We start from the raw sequence: 26,909 nt of genomic DNA, 5'->3' as shown, positions 1-26,909 counted from the left end.
AGCAACCATCTTGTAGAACTGAGAAAGGAATTGTGTTTTGACCGTATGGCATATCATCTCTCAAGGTAAAGACAAATAAACTACCTGAAGCAACTCCATTGCATCTCTCCACATGCAACCTGGGAACGCAGGGAATGAAATGTCAGCGCGTTCTGCTATCTGCCATTAGCTTACATACGGGAATTACAATCTCACATCTTCAGAGATTTCTCTAACATGCATCTGTGGCAGAATAAAAGGCCTCTGGGAAGGTCGGGCATGATGTTAAAGGGAGCGCCCTCTATTGGGCTGCATGACTGAGGCACGGTCTTCCCAATTATATCATGGAAGACAGATTTGCATATTCTTCCCATGTTCCTTTGCACAGTGGAGCGCTCATGGCTTAATAAGCCTCTACACACCTAAATGGTGGTCTCTCCCTAAGGAGTGACAATATCCCCTTAACCGAGTCACTGATCAAGGGAATCATAAAACTCAGAGAGCCTTCCTGTTAACGGACATTTCTTTGGACTTACGGGTTTATTTACGTGTACGGTTTTCTATCAATGGTACATCTAACACTGTATTCCTGTATAAAGTGCTTGCCTTCAGATATTGTGTTATACCAGCCCGATGAAGGAATCAAGTTATTCCGAAAGCTCACAATATGTCATTTTTTGTTAGCCATTAAAAAGGTATCAACTACTGAGAACTCTCAATCTTTATATTTCATATTCTCTGGCTAATACGGTACAAAGATAAATGTTTCTTATGCCTAACTAGTAATGTGATTAGCTTTATTCCTGCAAAAGTGAAGGAGCATATTTTGATTAAGGGGAGATACTTTCTGAGCGGCTAACATATACTGCCTTTGTTCACTCACCTATATACATTAATAGGGGACTATTCAGACTTACTGACTAGAGGAGACAGACTCTTGCATGTCAGTTAACCCCTGAGGGTGTGGTCAATTACTTATACCCCAAGTATGTTTGTAAGACCTGTGTTCTCTGCAATTAGAGACCTAGTCTAGGGATTTTAGCCAAAGTATCTACGGGCCTAGGAATCCAAATCCACATTACCACATTCAACTTAAAGGGGTATTCCCACGTCGCATACTCACCAGTCTTCGTTGCTGTAAATTCTTCTTTCTTCCGGCTTTGTTGCGTCATTGGTGGGCGGGGTTACATATGCAAAGCCAGCGGCGAGATGCCGCTGGCCCTGCGTGCACGCTCATAGATCAGTCTAGCCTTCACAATGCGAATACAGACCCGGCATCCACCTCTCTATTACAGCGGATGTCGGATCTGTATTCGCATTGTGAAGGCTAGACTGGTCTATGAGCGGGCACGCAGGGCATCTCGCCGCTTAGCTTTGCATATGTGAATACAGACCCGGCATCTGCTGTAATAGAGAGGCGGATGCCGGGGAGTGTAGACGCCGGCACAGATGCCTGCAACATGGCTATGCTCCTGTCCTGCATGAAGCCAGCAGCGGCAGGAGCGATGCTGTTATTCCACCTCCACCCCCCCAACCCCCTGGGGTGATATGCTGGTTCTGGTGACACTAACCTTTAACACTATGGCCGATTATAGGCATTTTATTGATGATGATGATAATGAAGAATAAAACTTGTTCTAGATATAAATTTTGGTTTAATGGTGTCCAGTCTCATTTACAGTCTTATAAATACAACATTGCGGTAAACAACCAGGTGTCAGAATGTGGTGATAACGCTAAAAAACAAACAAACAAAAAAAAAAAAAACAGCACAGGTGGAAAAAAATTAATAGGAAATTAAAAATATATATATATTGGATCATGACCACCAGGGGGAGCAGACCAAAAAAAAAAATTTCACTAGAGCTGCAAGAAAACAGACCATCTGTCTGCACACCTAATGCTGAGCGATACCTGATAGGTACAAGTCAGCACCAGCAGGGGCGAGGGGCGGAGGACAACACCCGGCTCATACCACGTAAAGGTGTGAATATGCCACGGAGATTTGTTACCAGTTACATAGACAGTGGGTTTGTTTGTAGGGGAATAAAACATATTAAAATGGTTTATAACACATGTTCCCAAAAATTTTGGGTTGTACTGAACCTGTCATTTTTGGGGTTCGTCTAGCAAGATTTCATAAAAGTTATTATAATCCGGGGTGTCTCCAGGTTACTGAATAGAATAACCAGAGGCCGAGGACGGTGGAAACAAAAAAAAAAAAAACCCACATCCCCTAAAAACTTACTCACATTTCTTGAACTCCCCTCTGGGTCATGCGCCTTGTCTTCTGGCCCCTGGGGGACAGCATTGACAAGATCTCACTTTGACATTACAGTGCATGTGATGAGGCCTATGGCCCCCACTTGACCACTGAGGCCCAATTAAAGGCACCTTCCTTGGCCCCTGGTTATTATATCCTGGGGTCTATAGGGTCCCCCAGTTTTGCCCTGCACTTCGGGGTCAGACCAAACTACGATGTTTCCAGGTGAACCTCACAAATATCATGAAACACCTCTCTTAAGGTTCACCCATCACTTCCAAGTAGTAAATCTACAATCCATCATATTAGATCCACCCCTTTAAGACTTGCTGAGTGTAGGCAAACAAAATGGCGTCCTCCATATTCTCTTAAAGGCGGCTTTTTTGGCGAATTTTTGCAGATTTTTTTTTTTTAATCTACTGATAAGACTGCCGACAATCTTCAGGTCCTAGGATCATGTTAGGATTTCAATCACAACTTTATTATATCAAGGAATAATCTGGATTATACCGCAAAGTTACAGTCCGATGAACAAAAATCCCCGAGCGGAGGCCAAGAAAAACTATTTCAGTGAAGTCCTGTGGAATGTAGAGCGGAGGTGCATGGGACAGGGTCAGAAAGGAAGTGACCCTTAAAGGGATTTTTTTTTAAAGGGGAAATGCACATTAATATTCAGTATTGCAAGTAGTAAAGTGGTCATGGCCTATGGTTTTTAAGAAAACCAAAAAAAAAAAAATCAAAAGGTGATGGACCCAGTGCATCAGTCAGAGTAGTAGTAAGACTTTGCCAATACTGGCATACTTTGGACTTTGCAAGGAAAGGAAAGGCAATAAGTTACGCAGACGGCGTCCGGTCTCACACACAGCTTTGGTAGTGATGAGTTTGTAAACCAAAAAAAGTTCCCAGCAGCAAGTAGAGAATCCTGGGAAGTATCACCAGGTCGGCCACGCTGTCCCGGAGAGAAGACTCCGCCTGAGGATTATTTCCAACGATGGCGCACCAGCGAGGACTCGTCGTTCACCACCTCGGGGTCATTGATGTGACGTCTATTGGGAATCAGCAGCAGAACTACAAGGACCAGCAGAATGATGCCGCAGAAGGTCATGAGAGCGTACGAGATGATCCACATGATCGGCTCCCTGAGGGGGTTGCTGGCGATGCAGTTACTGGATACGTCCACAGTACTGAACGGGCCGGAGATCTCAGAGACGGTCACTCCACTGACGTCTGGGGGGGGGGGGGGGGGGGGGACAAAACAAAAAAAACATTGCAACTTAGAATATTTTTTCCTAGTGAATAATAACATGCATGCGGCCACTAGATGGCACCAGTTATCCTCAGATCACATTGGGGACGGACTCTCCATTTATACATTATTTATACATCAGATTTACTCACATGCAACAGATTTGCTGCAGAAATTTTAGTCCACGACAAAAGGATTTCTACAAGCCCCATTCGCATGAATCGGACAGTTGCGGCCCTGTCTGCAACAAACTTGCCCCTGTAAATACTCGCTTAAGGGACCCATACACTTAAAGGGAATGTATCGCTATTTATTTTAAACCAGTAAAATCTATCAAACAATAATACTTTTTATTATTAAAAAATTATTATGGATTATTTTTATTATTTTTTATTCTATGTTCTGTCCATGATTATGGAGGCAGCCATCTTGCCTGAGCTTCTCCACCGCTCTGTGCACAGCATTTAGTGATCTGCTTTACAGCACAGTCATGGCCATAGACAGCAATAGTCAGGAGCCAATGCCTTGACGCTATGGGAGAGTTTTCTACACACTGTGCAAGGAGAGGGAGGAGATGATCTGTGACATCATCTGCTGTCAGTAGTGATGTAATGATGGCTCTGTGGTCTTATCTACAGAGGTGTTATCTTATATTGTAATCCTGTCTGTGATAGAAATGAGAACTGCTGGAAAGAAATCTTCTAAAAAAAAAAAAAAAAATTAGCAAGTATCTGTATTAGTGGTCAGAGTGAAAAGTGTATGATATGGTAGCAGCGGCTTCTCTCTCCGGAACCAGAAGGATCGGGCAAGTTGAAATCCAACAGCCTGATCCTCATCTCCCACGACATACAGTGTTGGGGATAGTGAAATGGTTAAGACCAGGTTTTATTTTTGACAACGACACTTATACCAAGCACTCACACCCGTTCTCTAGGAGTGAAGGGGTTAAATTAGGACGCCATTGCGAAACCTCGTCACCAGCCAAATAACCTGGGTATGTAGTTCCTGGAGAAGTGAACTTGATACGAGTTAACGCCAAAGCAAACACAAAGCTAGCGAGTAATGAAGTAACCACTTATAGGCCCCATAAAAGAAAACTTACAATAATATTTATGCCCTTTCATTTAAAAGGGGTGACCCATGGTGCTTTATTCCCTAAATAGCGCCACAACTGGTAGTGTGTGGTATTGCAGCCCTATTTACTTTATTGGGCCTGAGCCGCAATACCAGACACAACCTGCGGAGAGGTGTGGCGCTATTTCTAAAGGAAAACATATGTATTTGAAATTTGGTGTAGTCCCATGAAGTAAAGGTCATAGTGAATAATTTATGAGGGGACACCAATTTTGGGGGATTTTGAGGGCATATATGGTGTTCACAGCATCCATCACTTTGCTATACAGAGGCCAGCCATTGTGGCTCAAACACAAAACATGCAGTTGCCCCTAGTGACCAATCAGATCGAGTCTTTCATTGTTAAACCTCTGCTGTAAAAATGAAAGCCGGAATCTGATTGGTGTTCATTGAAAGAGACCAAATATTCCTGATAGTCATGGTCTCGAACCGGAGGACCGGCGGAAGGGACAACACGGCGACCACCGGCGGAAGGGACCAGTGACTACTAGCAAGAGGGAACACATTGAGGGGTTAGGCCAGTTGGAGGGGTTACCCTAGGCCAATGCAAGGGGTTGTCCCCGTTGCCACATTGTCAGTCTCACCTGCACAATTACTGACGGCGAAACCAATCCTCTTCTCCTCCCTGTCAAAGATGACGTAAAATCCCTCCATGACTGTGGCCCCGATCACCAGAGCATTGGACGAGGGTGAGATCCCGAAACGGTAACAATTCAGATCCAAACGGAGTGTCACAACAGACTGGATGTATAACTGGAAAAAAAAAAATTGCATAGACATTTTTTATTAAAAATTTTAACTTATTTTTTCCACGCCCCAGCAGTACTAGAGAATAACCATTTGCAGCCTATAGCTAATTTTTTCAGCCACCAATGGACAATCCCTTTAAGGAACACCAAACAAGAGAACAAGGAAAAGGCAAATAAGTGTACCTGAGGTTTGATGGTGAGACGGAAGGACATGCTCGAGTTCACGTCCCGCAGATAGATGGACAGGTCAGGAAAATAGGACCACGGCTCTTCAGTCTTCTCCCAGCACGCCAGCTGCAGGCCCGTCCAAAACTCATTATTGAAATTCTCGATCTGCAAAAATCAATGGCAGCGGAGGGAGCGAGAATAAACTTTATGTAGAAACTTCTGCTGACGACAGAGACTTAGAGAGTTCCTCAATGAGTATCACAAAAAAAAAAAAAAAAAAAAAGGGTTAAAGAGGCTTTTCAATGATTACTTGTCTTTTCACTCAAAAACAGTGCCCCACAAGTCTACAGGTTGTGTGTGGTATTGCAGTCCTGCTTGATTCGTTACAATGGGGATGCAGTACCACACCCAACCTGAAGATGACTGTGGCGCTGTTTTTTTTTTTGAGGAAAGCAGCCTTTTTCCCCCCAATCACAAAGAACTCCTTTAATAGTGGAATGGCGAGGTTGGACATGTCAGGAATTTTATAAATATAGAAATGATTCACCCGGGCCGATAAGAGGGCGGAGCTGCCGTTTCCTTCTATGGGACTCTGTATTTTCCAGTTACGTGTTCTGTTTGGTAAAGGAGAGAAGGTAACACGCTGCTATTGCCGGACAGAAGAGCAAACACAAGCGTTACACAAGGTCTGACCAAACAAACTGATCAAACTTTCCATCACCCAGTCCGGAGTACAAAAATGTAACCCCTTAAAGACCTGTTTGGTCTGGCCCATCATGACAAACCAAGAGCCAAAACTTTTTCACTTTTCTGTCACTGTATGAGGGCTTGTAACTCTATAGGAGGGCTTGTTTTTTGCAGGACAAGTTGTATTGACACCATTTTGGGGTACTTGACTCTGGCCTAAAGGCATTATCTCTAGACAACCTGGATCTTCGCGGTTGTGTTCACAGGGGTGCCGATGTCCTACACAGGAAACCCCTCCAAAACCATTTAAATGCTGCGATCGCTGGTTAGTACACAGCCAAGCACCGGCTCCACCTGGCACAGAGATCCATGTCGGGCTCGGATACATAAGATGTATAACAGAATTACGCCGGCCGTCACTAAGGGGTCAACTTGTAGATTAACAACGGACAAAGCAAAAATTTTAAGAAATCCAAAAATTTAAATGATTAAGTTCTTTACAAAGGGTTAAAATAACACATAGGGCTCATATTTTCAGCAGAAGACTCACCAAAGATGTCTGAATTATTCCTTCTACCACTGCATTGAAAACTTTGTCGGGAAGACGCAGGAGGGTCGTGCCGCTGTCCACAATGGCTTTATCTGAATTGTACTACAACGAAAAAAATAAATAAATTACAAACTATAATTTTAAAATGTAGAAATTAGCAGGAATGTTCAGGTCAGAATGGGTTAAAGCAGGGGTAGGGAACGTACAGCTCTCCAGCTGTTGCAAAACTACAACTCCCAGCATGTATACTGGCTCTGCTGTTCTGGGAACTTCCATGGAAGTGAATGGAGCATGCTGGGAGTTGTAGTTTCACAGAAGCTGGAGAGCCAAAGGTTCCCTACCCCTGGGTTAAAGGGAAAAAAAAAAACCTCCCCTCACCGCCCCTCGTCACTCCTGTCCCAATGCTGCCCAGTTCCCCATTGGTGTCTACTTCCTGGTGCCTCTTGACAAACAGGAAGTGGTACTTAGCCAATCACTGTCTGAGGCGGGGCAGAGTAGGGGCCGATGGGTGACCCATTGTAAGCACATTGTAAAGTTGAAGCTTGAAATTTCAGACAGAATACTAAATATAGAAGAGGAGCAGTACGAGATTCATAAAAAGGGTCTGCTTGTTTTCCAGAAATAGCGCCACTCCTGTTTTAAGGCCATGAGCGGTATTGCAGATCTCAACTGAAGCCAAAAGACTTGAAAATTCTGACAACCGGTTGGTAGTTGGTGACTTGGTCAGAAAATAATAAGACATAGGAGGAATATAAGATTGGCATTTCATGTGGCAAATTTCTTAAAGGGGTTACCAAGGATTAGAAAACATGTCACTTCCTGAGAGAAACAAAGCAGCCATCACGTTCCAATTCCAATGAACGGGAAAGATCTTCAGAATGGCCATGTGACCAACAGATAGGCTGTCACTTCCTGAGATGAAGAAAGCAGCCATGTTTTGTTTTGTTTTTTTAAATCGTGATAATCCCTTTAAGAGGCATGCCATTGTGCAACGACAAAGTTGCTATAGATGTGAGCTATAATTTACACCACTCTGAACTCGTCAGGCTCAGATTGGCCGACGGTTCTGATCCCACCTCCCAAAAAAAGTGACAAAAGCATCAGAAGAAAATAAATAAATAATATCACATTAAACTGTTAAATTCCCTTCTAACATTTTCCATTTACCTCTGTGCAGTCCAGGTTTAGGTTTAGGCCCCCAACCTCAAACTTCAGAACCTCCACTTGATAATACCACTCCTCAGTGATCGGCGTGTACCAGATATCACCGGTGTATAAACTCGGCTCAATACCACCCATCACCTGTAGGGGGAGACCATAGGGGGAGAAAAAAAACAAAAAACAAAAACAGTTCAGACGAATGTGTGTGCAGATCATTTTTATTTTTTACTATTGGATATGCGTGACATATGGTGGATGCTTTTCCTGGTAGGTTTCCCCACTAGAAAAACAGGATAGGGGAGTAAATATCTGATCGCTGGAGGTCTGAACAGCGGCGGAGCTATAAGGGGTGCAGAAGTAGCAATCGCTGCCGGGCCCTGTTGTCTCAGGGGTCCAATGGCCTTTCTACAACACAAGGAGACATCAGTATTATAGACACCCCATCCCCAGTGATCAGATATTTATCCCCTATCCACAGGACAACAGGTAAGGGAATGTTTATTGTTATATATTTTTTATTTTTCTATATTTAAAAACTATCCTATATCCTATTTCACTCTACCAAGCCTAATAATAGACTGACACTTGCCAATTCTGTAGGGGTTTCCTTTACAGCAGTTGCCTCATTTACCTCCCAGAAAGTATTACTATAGAAGATAACACCTCTGTAGATAACACCACTATCATTACATCCACTACTGACAATAGATGATGTCACGGCTTATCTATATATCATATCATATAAGAGGTGCACCTTCCGCCGGGTTCGGGAAGACTGGCGTAGCATCAATTTTCATAAATGTGCCCCTATATTTCTATTCTTCACCTCTGTTAAGATCTCTGCCGCCTGTCGGTGAATGAGATCAGTCCAGTCTAGACAATACTCTGCGAGCTAAATAGCTCGGACCCCAGACTGATACACTGTAGCAAACCATCAGCACGCACCATGTATGACTAGTTACGCAGGTACTTACCAGACTGCCACCATTGTTGCCCGTGCCAGTAGTGGGCAGGCCCGCGCCACACATTTGCATGGAGAAGATATTCGGAATCTTCTGCTGGTCAACAAGGGAGTCGAAGAAAGTTTCTACAGAACTGGACGGCTGGGAGAAAATAAATGTGAGACTAGCATCACTTAATACGACATACGGTACTAGGGATGGTCACCCAGCTTTCCCAGAGGCCAGGATGGCATTCTGGCCAGCTATAGGACTAGGAGAGAGGTGTCTGAACTATCTACAGGGTGCAGGAGGTAGGTGGTTAAACATTCCCTAAAGGTCCATGTGCACAGTGGAATCCAGGAGGGACAATAAAGTCCATACATGGGCCAGGCTTCTGGGCCCACACACAGCTGGAGACGTAGACTCCAAAGTAAGCTTGCCAGTTCACATCTGCGTTGGTATCCCGTTCGGGGAAGTCCGCATGGAGACCCCCCAAACGGAATAACGAACACAACTGCAAGTGGTGTGCCAATGAAAGCACGGAGACCCCATAGACTATAATGGGGTCCGTGTGCTTGTCGCCAGATCTCCGCAGGGATCATGCGGACAGGAAAGTAGTTGACAATCTAATTTCCTGCTCGCATGATTCGTGCTGGCAGTGCGCGGGCAGCACACGGACCCCATTATAGTCTATGGGGTCCGTGTGCTTTTACTGCAAAGCGTTTGCAATTGTGTTTGGTATTCCGGTCGGGGGAAGGGGGCCATGTGGACTCCTCTGGACAGAATACCAACACAGATGTGAACGAGGGGTAAACCTGATGTACGGATTAGGTTTTCCAGACATGTGCCTGAGGCCTAAGGTAGTTGGACTGGTGATTATATTGGTAGCCACCCAACTTTTCTGAACTCCTAAAATGTTATGTCCATCTAGTTATGAAGACCACATCTCCTTCTGCATAACTAATAATTATGCTATTCAGGTATCGGAAAAGGCTGTGTCCACCTCCGTGTAATATGTACGGCCATATTAGTCAACCCACTTTCCCAGACACAGGGACTTTGACAGTCAGGACCCCACAGATCAGCTGCACTAGTAAGCGTTGTTCCAGCTCCATAGGACAGAGATGACATGTTAATTTGTCACATGACCTATTTACAACTCAGTACCTTTCAAGTGACTGGGATTGAACTGCAGTACTAAGCACAGCCACTATACAATGTAGGGCGCTGTACTTGCTATTCAATGAAGAGGTCGCAGTACTCATTCAAATGCTACAGTCTCTTAAAACAGCTGATCAGTGGGGGTCCTAGATTCTGGGCCCCCTACTGATCTAATACTGCTAAGCTTTCCTAAGGAAAGGTCGTCAATATTTAACTCCAAGAAAAACCCTTAAAGGGGTTGTCTGGCCCCAAATCGAATTTTCATTCTAATGATCTACTCCGAGTACAAATCATCTCTATGTGATCTGTAGGAGTCTAACATCTGAATAGGTCATCAGTATGAAAATTCGATTTGAGGACGGAAAACCCCTTTAAATGTCTAGGTGGAGGAGGGAAATACATGTATACGACACACGTACACGTTCCCCACCTAACTAATGAGAGGTGATTATAAGTTATTGCTCCCTGTTATCAGCCATATCTGCCAGGGAAGGGACTAATTACTCGCCATATATAAGCGTACATGACAAGTTACCTTGGCCAAGGTCCTGTAGGCCAGTCCCAGAATGCCTTGCCAGTTGATCTGGGGCATAAAGAAGCTCTCCGACTGCAGGATCGAGGCGATGTTCACTGTAAAGCTGCCATTTATTCCCTTGGGAAGATTAATGACATCTCGTCCAAGAACTCCGCTCCAACTCCCCTGAGTGTACCGCACCGCCACATCCTGTTCCAGCGACACGTAGGTTTTAGACCTACAAGTATTTAAGAAAAAAAATCAATCGTGTTTTTTTTTTTTTTAGGTTTTGCTTAATACATTCAATTTCAGTAAAAGTGACGTTCACACAGTTTGTTTTGGGGGTTTTTAACAGGAATTTTGAGGCGGAATTTGCCTCTAAAAACGCTTCCCATTCATGTCAATGAGAGTCAACCATCTTTTTTTTTTTTTTTTTTTTTTAATTGTAGATTGTGAGCCCCACATGGAGCTCACAATGTACATTTTTCCCTATCAGTATGTCTTTTTTGGAATATGGGATGGAAATCCACGCAAACACGGGGAGAACATACAAACTCCTTGCAGATGGTTTTATGCCCTTGGTGGGATTTGAACACCAGGACTCCAGCGCTGCAAGGCTGCAGTGCTAACCACTGAGCCACCGTGTGGCCTGAGTCAACCATCTTCTGGCGGATTCCACCTTGAAATCAATGATGGCCGAAAAAACCACGGTGCGGTTTTTTGACACTTTCTGAAATTCCTGATACACCCCACAGCCACAGGACCTGCTAAAAACCTGACCCAACCCCTGACAATGACAATACCGCCACCAGCCCCACCGTACACGTAACAAGATACGTGACAGAGCAGTGAGGACGACATTACGTGACCGGTGTAACCTGTATTGTCACATTCCAGTTTTACAGATTCTGAGGAAACACTTTTCACCTTCATATAAGAAACTAAAGTTGACAACACAAGTCAGACACAAGCTTCCCGTGACCAAACCTCGAGGCAAAAACGACCACATGAGCCTTTGTGACACGCATGTTACCTCAGTGATGCGTGTTACATGAAGGCTCCATAAACGTGGCTTATCCCAGTATATAGGCTGTATAGAGACACTAGGCCTCAGTTATGAAAATGGGCCTTGTTGCCCATAGCAACCATTGTTAACTCTGCTTTTATTTCCTTCGGATCGGTCACAATATCTGATCTGTGAGGGTCTGACATGTGGGACCCTCCCATAGATTAGCGACTTACGCCGCACAGGCCAATGACGTCACTTATTGGTCACATGGTCTATACGCAGCTCAGTCCCATTCAAGGAAATGGGCATGTGCTGCAATACCAAGCACAGCCACTATACAATGTACGGTGCAGGGTATTCAGTGAAGAGGCCATAGCGCACACCTGAATGCTATGTGGGTATCAGACCCCCACCCATCTGATACTGGTATCCTATCCCAAGGACAGGTCAGCCATATTTAACTCTCAGAAAACCCCTTTAAAACATCATTGTGGATATGTCACCACTTAGCAGCCATTCTTTGGCTTAGTCGGGTATAGGAAGAGGAGAGTGGGGTCCTCTGTAGCTCTCTTCATGCATCAGCAGGCTCAGGATGAGCTCAGTCCCACATGGATTACTTGGTGGTGCAGTCACAGAAACCTCTCTCAAAACCATGTGTCACTGCATAGTGTATGTCACTGCTGGTGTGTAAGGATCTCCGCAGCTCGTGTCACATCGTGCAGGGGATTAGAGGTCCGTACACCCGAGCAGAGACCGATCCCTCGGTGTAATGTACAATCCTGCGATCTTATCACCTTCACATACCGCCTCTAAGTGTCCTTATAGATACCACACCTTACAGGGCAAGCCACCATGTGTGTATATATATATATATATATATATATATATATATATATATATATATATATATATATATATATATCTGAAGGTCCTGCTTTATAGAGGGGAGTGCACGTATATATACACTTGTAAGGGGGTGTGTGGGCAATGTATATCTGGAGGACTCGCAGAAACAATAGATGTGCATGTGCATGTATATCTACAGTATATGAGTTTCTGCAGCATCAAGAGAAACCTACAGTATACACACAGCCTAGATGCTGCAGAACCTCTTTGTAAGATAATACGTATCTTCTTGCACATTCACACACAGCCCTATATAGCCAGATCTGTATCAGACGCTGAATGAGAGCTCTGAAGTGCTAACATTGGGGCAGCCACCTCCTCCTCAGGAGATACAACTACCCCCATCCTCTCACTGACCCAAAGATAATGAGAGTAGTAATGATGACAAACAACCATACTGATCAGAACATGTCATGTGATGCAGGTACTCACTTGTCTGACTGGTAATACTTCGTAACATCAGGATTTGGGGCTCCGGCAACCGCAAAATTACTGCTCCCCGTGTCCACCAATATATTTAACTGTAAAAAAACAAAAAAAACAAACATAAAATTATAGGATAACCTAAAATATCACATTGTAATATTTCACCCACCAGCTCTCTTTAATATACACCTGTGTGTCAGTCTTCACTGTGGCTCTCACATTCTGTTTATAAACATAATCTATCTAGTTATTTGGAGATTCATCTCCCTCATATCTGTTGTTACACAACTTGACAGATTTACCGTCAGGATTCTGGGAATATTCGTTACACTATGTCAGTGCAGGTTAAAATTATAGTGTCCAAGAAGCCAAAAGATGTTGAAAGGGTTAAGAATTCTAGGGGGAAAAAAATGCCCAAAAAGCAACATGTGGTAAAGGGGAGGTTGTCAGAGAGCCAAGTGCTTAATAGATGTCAGAAGAGATTAATAGAGTGCTGAGTAAGGGAGATGTTACTATAATACCATAGGGGGCGCTCTGTGGCTACAGGGAGGTGACAGATCCTCGCATGTTACTGTGAAATGTGCCAAGGTCTTGTGTGTAGCTGTGGAATGTAACAGCCAGCGGTGCCCCCTCCTCAGCACAGCAATGGCCATTCATAGTCACCCACAGAGACCCAGCCACCCCAACAAGGCAACTCAGACACACTGAACGCATTGTATAGAGCAGGGCGACCCCAGAGACATTACATGTACCACATTGTATCAAGACCCCGACCCACGTGTGCCTATATATGTATCCATATATGAGTACAGTATAGTGGGTACTGCTCATCTCTGCAGCACAGAGGAATAAGATGTAGTGTTCCCTGTTATCAGCCAGTTCACACTGGGGAGAGGCCAACTGTGGGTGTTCAAGGAAATTGCTGGCAGATGTCCAAACAAATCCCTGCCCGCAGGATCACAGCTTTATCTTCCATATCTGCAGTGCGGAGAACATTTACATCTATATATATGGCTGAAAGCTGAAGGTTCTAATATATACTGCACAACTATGTGCCGCAATGTGCTATTATATCATGTGTTATATTCTTGTACATAGGCGGTAGTATTATAGTAGTCATATTCTTGTACATAGGAGGTAGTATTATAGTAGTTATAGTCTTGTACATAGGAGTAGTATTATAGTAGTTATATTCTTGTACATAGGAGGAGTATTAGGGCTAGTTCACACGTGAACTGCCCGCGCGGGTTTTGACACAGAGAGAGACGCGGCGAGCCGCGTCTCTCTCTTGTCAAAACCCGCCCGCCGCGACCATCGCTGTCGCGGCTTAACCCTCTGCTGTCGGCTCAAATGAATGAGCCGACATAGGAGGGAGCTGCCGGGGGCGGAAGCCGCGCGACTGAGACAGCGCGGCTTCCGCCTGAAGAAAGGACATGTCCTTTCTTTTCTCCGCTAGCAGCAGCTCGCCGCTAGCGGAGAACAGAAGCCCAGCGGTCTCCATAGACCACCATTATAAGGGGAGGTTTTGGACGCGAAATCCGCTGTCAAAAACCTCCCCTTATACTCACGTGTGAACTAGCCCTTATAGTAGTTATATTCTTGTACATAGGAGCAGTATTATAGTAGTTATATTCTTGTACATAGGAGCAGTATTATAGTAGTTATATTCTTGTACATAGGAGGTAGTATTATAGTAGTTATATTCTTGTACATGAGGTAGTATTATAGTAGTTATATTCTTGTACATAGGAGGTAGTATTATAGTAGTTATATTCTTGTACAGAGGAGTAGTATTATAGTAGTTATATTCTTGTACATAGGAGCAGTATTATAGTAGTTATATGTAAGTCTCCGTCTCCCTTCACTCATTAGGCAGAGTCTTCAGGATTACTCACAAGTGACAATTCCCAGTGGAAACAATCTGTTATCCTGCCTTAGAGCATAAGTCAGCTCTCACAGCTGGACGCCTTTTAAGTATCCGATCATAAGATGTAGCGCTCTCTGCCGCAGTCAAGGACTAGTAGAAAATCAATCCACTAGAAGCCAATACTGAGCCACAACGCACCTCGCGCCTCCATAACAGCACAATTTTGTAAGTCACAGTAAATGTTCCATGTATAACTGCATTGAATGCTCTAACACCGGACCAAATATGACCCAAGGTATAGCAGCCCCGTATATCCTTCAATAAACTTTATTTCACAAAATGAACAACACCCCCACTCCGAAAAAAAAAACATGGTCATGTGAATGAAGTCACAGAGGATTGTCCAAAGTGGATAAAACTAACAAATCCTCAGCTAAGAGAAGTATAAAGGGATTTTACAACCTCTGCAGGGAACAAGAATGGTTTCAAGATCGCCGTTTGCTGCCGGTGAATGGAAAGTAAGGATATAGAAGGAAGTTCTAAGACGTCTTATATACATAGAATCCCACCAAACTATAAGCCACCAAGCTGTCAAAAAATCAACTTAGACATTCCTCAGTTCTGTCTTTCCGGAGAAAGCCACGTGATTTATATCGGTGCTATTACGTGAACTATAAGACGCACAACCCAGCTTTTTCAAACTCCATCTCATACAGCGAATCATGCCATTCAGTATGCTAGTAAAGCTGGATGACTACCAAGCCTGAAACTGGCCTAGTGAGCGTTGTAGCTTCACGTACTATAGGCCCTGGATGTACATTGGGCATACTGTTATACCGCCATCTCCGCCTCAGTCATTGGCATCCATCTCTACCCGACTGGAATAAAAACTAAATATTTCTTTATTGCTCAAGAACCAGAAAAAAAAACCCTTAAAAATGTGCGTTTGCGGCTTTTCTATTCTTCAGCGGGTTAATAGATGTGAAAATTAGCAGCCAATTTATATAATGCCTCATTTAACAGAAAGATTCCTAATTACATTACAGGCCCATCTGCTGCAGCTCCTTGCAAGCGCGGCATAGTAAATGGCTTCCTGGCCGGGCTCTGCTGGGTTTGCATGCGATTATTACATGTTATTATTGGCGCTCATTTTGTTAATCATGTTCCTTTGGCACTTTATAACAAGCAAAGCATCTCATCTGTTAAAGCATATGTTTCGTGAGAGGAGCTGGCGCCGACAAGAGTCATGCATCACGTCTCCAGCACACAAACCGCCGTCTGCTGCAGGAATCCTCCATACTTAAAGGGCTTTTCCAGGTTTAGGCGCACACTTTATTAGTAAATGATAGACCTTGAGGTTAGACAGAGGACAGATACAAAGATATAACAAGCCAAAATTTGGAAAAAGTTCTGGAAGAGGACATACACTGTGCGAAATGTTTGGCTTTATGGCCAGCCTATTGACAAAAGGACATAGCCCTAAATTATGGAATCTGGATCGAAAATAGAGGGTATGGACCACTTCTCCATAGCCAAAGATGAATACAGACCCCAGATAATATCCCCCGTTAATAATAGTCCCCTGGTCCAGGCCGCCTCCACGATGGTCGTCCCCGGGTCCAAGCTGCCTCCTCAACAGCCGCCCCCTGGTTCCAAGCCGCCTCCACAATGGTTGCCCCCTGGGTCAAAGCCCCCTGGGTCCAGGTCACCAGACCAGATGTGCAGATACTCCCTTTTCCCCTTCCCATAGTTCTCTTCGCCTTAAAGCTTCTACACTCCGGAGCGTTTAGGGCTAGTTCACATGGGAGGCGTATTGGTGGATTTCCAACAGTTGTGGCACTCAGCTCCGGAGTAGGCCAAAATGAATGGGCCTAGTCCGGAGCGTGCTGCCGCCTGAAGAAAGGGCAGCTCGCTTCTTTTTTCCATAAGCGGCAACATGCCGCAAGTTAGCGATCTAGATAGACTGCTATTGTGAGGGGACGGATTATGACGTGGATTCAGCGCCAAAATCCGCTCTCTCTTGCTCTGTGTGAACGGGGCCTTATTTATTTATTGTAGTTTTTTTTTTTTTTTATTCTATTTTCTGTCCATGATTATGGGGGCAGATATTGTGCAGATATTTCTTGCCTGAGCTTCTCTTCTGCTCTGTTAACAGTATTTAGTGTTCTGCTTTACTGCACAGTCACGGCCATAGGTAACAATAGACTGGAAAACCTCTAAAGTATTGGCAAGTGTCTATCTATTATTGGGCTTAGTAGCCAGAGTGGGAATTGCAGGATATACTTTTTTTTTTTTTTACTATAGATGGTGACATGAAAATTACTTAAAAAAAAACAAAAAAAAAACAATTTAAATATGTTTAACAAGAAAACCTGGTTTATAATTTAGGCCTTTTTCTGGTGACACATTCCCTTAAAATTTTTGACTCCTCTGACCCTATGGAGCCATATAAAGTGTCAGGATTAGCTCATGATCTGGAGAAGATTTTTGGGTTAAGGGAAAGTTTCCTTAGCCAGGATGGTGTGGTGATGGTGTGAATACCCCCTGCGAACCCGTTAAAAATGTCCCATTTTAAAGGGGGAAGTTTTCTACTTTTTCACCCCATACTAGTAGGAGCGTGACAGATCCATCTGATCCTGATATTATGTAGGTCTGCCATGACTATCGCGGTTTCCAACAGTCGTGGCACTCCGCTCCGGAGTAGGCCCAAATGAATGGGCCTAGTCTGGAGCGTGCTGCCGCCTGAAGAAAGTAAGCTAGTGGTCTACATAGACCACTATTGTGAGGGGGGGCGGATTATGACGTGGATTCAGCGCCAAAATCCGCCCCCTCTTGCCCTGTGTGAACGGGGCCTTACAGCACCAGGGAGATTTTTGTCTCCATCCAGGAAAGTTGACAAACATGCGTACGCAGTCCTAAGACCACCTGTTGCCCATGATACTTTTCAGTCCCCCCACCCCATTACCAGTATCCATCCATCCAATATAGTGACCATGTTGTCCATGCGCAGTTATCAACGATTCTGAATTACTGATCAAAAAATTTAAAAAACTAACAATTTACAAAAAAAGAAGGGAAAAAGTAATGTGTACAGTTAGTCCAATATCACTGCCATATATGGAGTCAGAATATTCTCGTTTGAGGTGAAATTGGCAAATTTTCCTCAGACATTATTGCTGTATCTCCCCCTGGATCAAAACTTCTGGAACGTTCTGATCAGTGGCCGGAACGTGCGTCATTTACTTATTTATCCTGTAACAAAAAGGAATTTAAAAAATTGTGTCCTGATGGACCATCAAAGAACTAGAAGTAATTGTGAGATATCAACAGTGTGAACAAGACCTAACTTTAACCCTCTCCGCTCCTGAATTTAGCTCAAAATAGTTCAATTCACTGACAGCTAGCACAGATTTTAAATTCGTATCGTAAATTGTTGATCGTTGGGGGTCTGACCGCTGACACCCCTCTGATCCTAATAAAGGGGTTGCTTTACTTCCATTTGGAATGTATCGGTGGACGCAGAATGCTCGCCCCATCCCATACTTTACAATGGGTGCACTGGAGATTTCGATAGTTTCGCTCCCATTGAAATGAATGGATCCTTCGCCCACCACTACATTGTGAATGGGAGTAAAATAACCCAGATATCAGGAATAGATGGGGTCGCGGCAGTCAGACCCCATGATCAACAATTAACCCCCTACCATATACAGTACATAGGGGATAAATAAATTTTACAGTAAAAGGGTGCATTCACACGGAGTAACGTGCCGCATGACCTGGCACGTATATGCCGTGTGATATTTTGAGCGCCGTATACGCTCCATTGATTTCAATGGGAGCCTGGATCGTATACGCCACATTATTTTGCGGCCGCAAAATAACGCAGCGTATACGAGACTAACTCCCATTGAAATCAATGGGAGCGTATGCGGCGCTCAAAATCTCACGCGGCGCATACGTGCCAGGTCACGCGGCGCATACGTGCCAGGTCACGCGGCGCATACGTGCCAGGTCACGCGGCACGTTTCTCCGTGTGAGTGCACCCTAACCCTTCTAAGACAAAAAGCTATGTGTGTGTGTGTATGTATATATATATATATATATGGGCCTTATGTACATTATATCGTATAGCTTGACAACCTTGACATAGGATTCCAGTTCCAGTAGACTGCCATTGTTTTGTTTCACCTCATAAAAAAAACCTTATAAATCACCATGAGCAGGCGCTCTCCTCCGCCCCAGTGCTGTAAACTGGAGCAGACTGGGATAAACTGGTAAACTTATATCACATTCCTCTCCCCCACATTCACTAGTTGGGCTGACAAGACCGGAGCGCTGTCTACGCTGGTACAGATATAGTAATCGTAACCTCCATCACTATGACTAACACAACAATAGCACGCGTGGGCAAAATGGCCGACAGCGCTGCACTAGTGAATGCTGGGAAGTACCGAGATACAGGGCGGTGCAATATAATACATCATCATTACATTATGGTCTGGTACGGTCAGGATTCTGACCAGATCGAAGACTTCGGCACCAAATATGAGGCTTTGCTTTGGGCACCAAACAACATGAGGCAGATAAAACTTACACTATGAAACTATAGCGCAATTTGCACAAAAACACAGATATACAAGCTTTATACCTGATTTAATAAAAACGGACCCATAAATCTGCCCCATATTTCAGTGGGAGTGGATGAGGCCTAAGGGCTCGTTGACACAACAGAAATTGGGCCGGGCTTTCACCTCACACTCCACAACCCCGTGAATCACCTTGAGGCTCGTGTCATGGGTTCTGCAACGGATTCCAGATAGAATTTGGAGCAGATATTGAAGTGGAATCCACCTCAAAATCGGATCCAAATTCCTCAGTGTGAACATATCCCTAAGAGTCCAAATTAAGATTTTGGCATGTTGTGTTAGAGGAATAATTTCTAGGTTGCCCAGTAAGCCATCACATGACACCTCGCCCGGTCAGGTGGTGCAGATGTTTAGGCCTACAGAACCACAATCCCTGCCGCCGGGCATGTGTCATAGGACCTCTGCAAACGCCTCCAACTCATCAGCTGAGAAATTCCTAAACTTCGCGTCTCCATCACATGGCATCACATGACGCCAGATTTTACAGTTCACAGACTACAAGCAATCGGCCCACTAAGACCGGACATGTGACTTAAACGGGTCATAAGCGAAGATCAAAGAAGAAAAATAAAAATCTAAGACAGTTTCAACTTATAATATCCAAGGCTTATGTGACTGTAAGATCGGACTTATATAATACAGGGCAGGATAAATCCTACAGACATGGCGCTAATATGTTACAGAACTGCATCATCTATACAACCTTATAGTATCCTGGTGTAGGATACTGAAAAAAAGGTTTAATGGGGTGGCCCAGGAAAACACGGTCGCCTTTTCCCAAAAATCAGCACCTTATGTGTCTATTCATTGAGGGGGCAATTCATTAAGGTGGATTTTACGCAAATTATTTAGAGGTAGACAAGCACAGGGTGGGCCGCCTAGGTAACCCATGGGCCATCGTACCCTATATTAACACAAATGTCATAGTCAGCCGTGTGATGGCTAGTAAATGCCCACATTGTCGTAACAGACCATCAAAATATAGGTCAGATTCTATTTTTGTCCATTTTTACGGATCTCTCCATACACTCAAATGAATAAAGGGAACCAGGAGAATGGATGTGCTCGGTTGCAAGAGGTTTTCCACAAGGTCCCTGTGAATACAGCACCCCGGACGATACAGTCAGCAACTGTAATACCAAAGCAGTTAGATGGCGGCTCATTCCTTCACTTGATATTGGTGCCGCAAGTTGGCGTAACAGTTGTCATGGAAAGCCATTGAACGCTCTCAGACCGCCAGTCAGTAAGTCTATTACACCCTGACATTTTTATTAAAAAATAAATAAATCAATCAGCATCATCACACCTGTAAAACACCAGTAAATGGCACAGAGGGTCACCTTGCCTCCAATGAAAAAAACAAAACAAAACCAATAGATACCAATAAAAATTACAGCTCATCCCATAAAAAACAAGCCCACAAACAAGAGAAAAATCAAGTTTTGAATGTCGTACTATAAGGACGGAAGGTAACACACCAAAAATAATGGCGGAATTGGGAATTGCCTATCTTATCACACAAATTACTACAATAATTTAACCAGTTCACAATCCATCACACTGTACCACTAAAAATACACCCCCCCCCCAAACCCCGACAACTATGTCAACAGAAAATGTAAAAACATTAAACTAAAAATGGGTTTGGTCCTTAAAGGGGTTAAGGGCTAGGTAACTTATTTCAGACAATGACTTGGATCCTTCTCCTCTCAATGTTCTGGCAATCCTTTGAACAATATTTCTATAAGACACAGTACAGATCGCCACGTCCCTCCGCAGATCTAGGAGTCAACGTAGTTCAATATTTGCTCAGTGAAATATCTGTACTTGCTTTCTTAAGACTATCAGGATCATGTAAATCCATGGACGACACCTACACGACAAGGACTGTGCCCCTCCATGATATGGAGTCCACCTACGGCAGTAATCTACAATCTGCGGCACTCATGACATGTTGCGAGTTGCAGTTGTAGGATCCTAGGTTGGGGACCACTAATATATAGTAATATAAACCATCTGTGGTATAGGGGGTTTCTTGTGGCTATATACTGAAAATTTTTGAAAAAACAAAAAATTCAATATACAGCAGAGATTATTGCAGGTTAGGGTCAGACAGTTGTCCTACACACGTCACCAGCTGAACCAGTCCCACACCCCGCAGGCCCAGATTTTCTACATACTTGCTCTTGCTGGCGGAGACCTACACAATAGCAGGATCAGACAGATCTGTCACGCTCCTACTAGTATGGGGTGCAAAAGTAGAAAACTTCCCCCTTTAAAATGGGACATTCAAAACGGGTTTGCAGGGAGTAGTCACACCAAATTAATTTACACAGAAGGAGACCCATCCTAGCTAAGGAAACTTTCCCTTAACCCAAAAAATCTTCTCCAGATCATGAGCTAATCCTTACACTTTATAGGGCTCCATAGGGTCAGAGGGGACAAAACTTTAAAGGGAATGTGTCACCAGAAAAAGAACTAAATTATAAACCAGGTTTTCATGTTAAACATATTTAAATTGGGGGGGGTTTAAGTAATTTTTATGTCACCATAGATAGTAAAAAGGATATCCTGCAATTCCCACTCTGGCTACTAAGCCCAATAATAGATAGACACTTGCCAATACTTTAGAGGTTTTCCAGTCTATTGCTACCTATGGCCGTGCCTGTGCAGTAAAGCAGAACACTAAATGCTGTTAGAGCAGAAGAGAAGCTCAGGCAAGATGGCTGCCCCCATAATTAGGGACAGAAAATAGAATAAAAAAAAAAAAAAATACAATAAATAGGGACCCATTCACACAGGGCAAGAGGGGGTGAATTTTGGCGCTGAATCCACGTCATAATCTGCCCCCTCACAATAGCGGTCTATGCAGACCGCTAGTTTACTTTTTACATGCCGCTCACGGAAAAAAGAAGCAGCAGCCCTTTCTTCAGCCGGATTCCGTGGCTTATTCAGCCCCGCGTCCGCCTCGCGGCAGCACCAGCCGGACTAGGCCCATTCATTTGGGAAGCCGTGACAGGCGCATTTTGGCCCTATTCTGATGTGTCTTCCTGCGTCAGAATCAGGACCAAAATCCGCCAATACGTCCCCAGTGTGAACTAGCCCTAATGCAGACACATTCCCCTGAATTCATTGAAAAGTCAGAGGTTATGATTGGGTCCGATATTTGGGTCACAGCTTTCGGCCAACCTTAGCTTTAGGCCACCATAAGGAGCAGAGGCCTTGTAGATTGCTGCAGAGCGGAGACGGGAGGGGGAAGATTTAGAGGAACTTGTCATCACCACCTGATCATTCAGTTTCTCTATCAGGGGACACCATCTTAATCTCCTCATTATCCTGAACCAGAGGAGACTTCCTGAGTGTCCAGCCTGGAGGGGCTGTCACCACCTCAATCCTGAGCGGATAAGACGCTCTGATAACACCTTGGAAGGCCCCATTATGGCGGGATTAGAAGAAACCCCAGAAGATTACAGACACAAGTTCTATAGGACTGGAGTTAGGCTGGACATGTGAGGTTGGTCAGCACGGTTGGCCAAACATCTACTGAAGAAGTGGGGTTTAATTTTAAAGGGAACCTGTCAAGTCAATTTGGGACACTAAACCAGCTACTGCTCCTTATATGATAATCCTTTAATAGTCCTACTATGGGACTATGGTTTAATGTCCCAAATAACCTGCTTATAACAGTGTCCCCCCCCTGGCACCTGTGCAGTTGTTCATTGAAGTCTAGGACGAGCACACCGACTTCACTGTGCATGTCCATGAGATTTGGCGCATGCGCACAGGAGCAGAGGTGTACTCCTCCGACTTCACTAAAGAACCGCGCAGGCGCCAGGAATACAGGGGCCGGCAAGTATAAAGGTTAATATATATTGAATACAGGCACATACGGCATTACAATAGGGCTAGGGACACTAAATCCCGGGTCCATAAGATTCTGTAAGTGGTTTAGAGTCTCAACTCAATAGGTTCCCTTTAAGGCTGAGGTCATACATTGCAGAAAAGCTGGATTTTTTGCTGCGTTACTTTGAGCCAAAGCCAAGATTGGCTTTGAAAGGAATGTGAAATATCAAGTAAACCCTTATAGTTCTCCCTTCTACTAAACCCACTCCCGGCTTTGGCCCAAAAAACTGCAGCAAAATCTGCAACAGATAACTCAGCTTTACGGCCAAGGATATGCAGCATTTATTTGCGCATTGTGTTTCCGCAAAGGAACATTAGCCTAAGGGTGTCGGACCCTGCAGATCTAATACTGATGTCCTATCCTGAGGCACCCCCTTCTGAACACCCCTTTAAATGGGCCGCAGCGTGATAGTTGATCCGTTTTACACGTGATTTTGCATTTTTGTATTTCATTGATGTTAAAATACCAAAAAAACAAAAAACAAATCAAACACTTCAGGGCAGGGCACAATGTTCTTTGCAGCAGTAACACAGCATGCCATAGCACGTCTCTGTGCCAGGGCAGGAACTGCAACATTTTGGAAACCCCACTCACTGCAAAGTACAGAAAAATACGACAAACGCGTCCAGAACATGTAACCTACTGAACGGATAGAAAGGAAGGTCAAAAAGAGTCTCTGAGTGCGATGTGTACACCCTATGTTTAGAGTATATAATGCAAGAGGGGGCTGGGGTTACCCAGTTATAATCAGGAGACATCTGTCAGGTTTCACCACCCAAAAGTGTAACAATTCCCACCATTTAGAAGACTTCTGGTCACTTCCAGGGCTTACATATTTATGGTCTATCATTTGGCCCTCACAGATCAGATATTTGAATGCCATGCACAGCACTGTACACTGTATAGTGGTTGTGCTTCGTATTGCAGCTCAAACCCATTCCCTTGAATGGGACTGAGCTGCTTCCGTACCATGTGATCAACAAATGAGACGTCATTTGCCCATAGTAAAGCACCATGGCCTCTTCAGACAGATGGTCAGCATGGCCCTGGGACCTGGTGCCAATGGTATCTCATTCACTGCTGATTTGGTACAGCAGCAGCTCAGTCCCATTCAAGTGAACGAGCTGCAAAACAAAGCACCACCACTATACAATGTATGACGCTCTGCTTGGTATGGAGTGAAAAGGCTGCAGTGTTTACCCAAATGCGGTTTCCCCTTCAACCATTGGATATGTGGGGACCCAAGTGTCGGACCCCCACCGATCACATATTGATGACCTGTCCTAAGGAAGTGATTACGTCTCAGAAACTCTTAAGATCTGTCATCTGTTCTTATTGTCAATCACAGGACTAGAAGGATGGAAAACGGGTCCAGCGAATGAAGGACATCAGAGAAACCCCACTGACTATAACGGGGTCCTTCAAACATCCCTGGACAAAAAAAAAAAAAAAAAAGTGTCGCTTACAGGACTGTTCTGTCCAGGATTCTGATACAGGTGTGAACGCAGCCCAAGCCAATCATGTTTACATCCTGATGCTGAGCATTCACTTCACAGCGGAGTCTGGACCGTGACGTGAGAGTATCATCAGAACTGGATGCAAATGTAACAACCCTTCAGCTGTGACCAGGCTCTGACTGTAAATAAGGTCTCCAGTCACTGACAGCAAGCAGAGGCTTTGGTGAAGAATTGTAACAAAGTCTTAGAAACAGCAGAACTCGTTACATGAGGTTTTACAGTCTCACGTAATATGTAACAATGTATCAAATTATTACAAAGATATAAGAATGAAACAATGCAAACTGCAGGCGAGACCTTTCATAACCGCTCAGTGCGTGTCTGCCGTATTGTGTACGCAGCCCTCATACCATGTACTGGACGTCTGTCATCAGGGATTGTGAAAGACTAGCAATCAGATAGCGATACAAGCCAATGGTGGGGAAACAGGGGCCGGCAGGAAGATCCTACACCCTGGGGCTTGTCCGACCCTGGTTTACAAGTCCAGTAAATGGATTAGTGCCCAGATTAACAAAATAGAATGAACATTGTAACACGGGCCAGCGTGTATCCAAGCCCCCCGGCCAGCGTGTATCCAAGCCCCCCGGCCAGCGTGTATCCAAACCTGTAACCATCACAAAGATGAGTTTATGCAGCAGATTTTCCTTTTTTTTTTTTTTTTCTAAAGGGCCGGGGTCTAGATGGCAACTTTGGCCACAACTCCGAACAGGTACAACTCCTTGTGCGCCACACAAAAAAGTCGAGCAATGTCCAACTTGAAGCCATGGCATGAGGAATTGCAATGCGACTTTATTTACTAACATTATTGAAGGAGTCGCAGGGGGACTAGACAACCCCTTTAAGTGTCACTTTCAGCAGGGAGGGGGAGTCATCTCAAAGACAAGGCTAGCAGCCATAACAATACACAGAGTTGCTGAGGATCTGTCCCCGGAGGTCTGCTCTGGATGGAGGGTGTTCTGGAGAGGTCAGCCCTTTGATATTGGGGAAGGGTACCTAGAGCTCCAGTTACAGACCCCATGTCACCAGCTAACCATAGGGGGCAGGAAATCTGGAAGATCTGTACAAGGGTCTCTGCAGAATTCCTTCACATAGAATAGACGCCAATATGTCTCCGGCTATTGCACAACTACAACCCCCACCAGGCACTGACCTGCCCAGACCCCATCGCCCCCCGGGTTGGGAGATTGCAATCCGCCAATACAGAAGGTTCCCTAGACTCAACCTCCTCTGTTATGTAGAATAAGCCATAAGTATGTGCCCCCCCCCCCCCCCCTGTGACTCACCGCCTGGGCTGGGGTCCCTATCAGCACCTCCAGGTAGTAGCCCCTGCCAGAGTCCCCCTCCAGATTGTCCACCATGGCCATGAAGTTGATTTTGCCGCTGGGGTCTGAGGCCAGGGACAGCCCCACTATGTCCTTCGGAGTGGCCGGAGACACGAGCCGGGGCTGGCTGACCAGGGCTGGAGAGATCTTCAGAGGGAAGGTGAAGGTGTGCGAGGCGCAGGCTGCCCCAAACAACAGCAGCAGCCCCAGGGCCAGGCTCAGCGCTGCCCGGCGCCCCCTCCCCGCCGACCACACAGCCATATCGTCGTCGTCAGCAGTGCGCCCTCATACTGCTCCTCCGGTCACTGTCCCAGGCTCCTGTCCTACACATGCAGCCCCCAAACCCAACTCTGCCCTGGGGCTACACAAACGGATATAGCGGGGAGGAGCGAAGGGGAAGTTCTGCAAACTTTTACTAAGTCCTGGGAGGAGCCTGTGCGCCCCCTGCTGGTCACACTGGGGTACTGCTCAGGGCTCCTCTGCTCTGCACAGATTACAGTACAGTGCAATGTATCGGAGGGAGGGGGGAATTAGGGTATTGTGCCCCAAATGTGCCCTGCCTTATCAACATGTCAGGGAGGGGGGTACCCTCCAAATTCTGGAAGTCAAAACTCTTTATCCCCCACAAGTACCCTGTGCCAATAATACAGCAGGGAGAGGAGCTGCCCCAGTCCCTACACCCCTTCCCTATATTTACCTGGCAGCCACAGTTCCCCCCAAAATGCCAGGATCTGTAACCATATAAGAATCAAACCT

At 44.8% G+C, this 26,909-nt stretch overlaps 1 protein-coding gene across 1 annotated transcript; it reads right to left on the bottom strand.

Annotated features, from left to right (window-relative positions):
- Positions 1 to 1,638: 1,638 nt before the first annotated feature.
- Positions 1,639 to 26,521, bottom strand: BACE2 (beta-secretase 2). The gene is made up of 9 exons (XM_075263531.1): positions 26,115 to 26,521; positions 12,901 to 12,989; positions 10,575 to 10,791; positions 8,912 to 9,040; positions 7,944 to 8,078; positions 6,777 to 6,878; positions 5,555 to 5,704; positions 5,207 to 5,375; positions 1,639 to 3,469 (listed from the first exon to the last, which is right to left on the bottom strand). The coding sequence occupies exons 1-9, from the start codon at positions 26,412 to 26,414 to the stop codon at positions 3,222 to 3,224; spliced, it is 1,539 nt and encodes a 512-aa protein (XP_075119632.1). The 5' UTR covers positions 26,415 to 26,521; the 3' UTR covers positions 1,639 to 3,221.
- Between the last annotated feature and the right edge of the window lie 388 nt (positions 26,522 to 26,909).

Source organism: Leptodactylus fuscus, chromosome 2, assembly GCF_031893055.1.
Source record: "Leptodactylus fuscus isolate aLepFus1 chromosome 2, aLepFus1.hap2, whole genome shotgun sequence".
Lineage (NCBI taxonomy): Eukaryota > Metazoa > Chordata > Amphibia > Anura > Leptodactylidae > Leptodactylus > Leptodactylus fuscus.
This window is presented reverse-complemented; position numbering and strand designations above follow the sequence as displayed.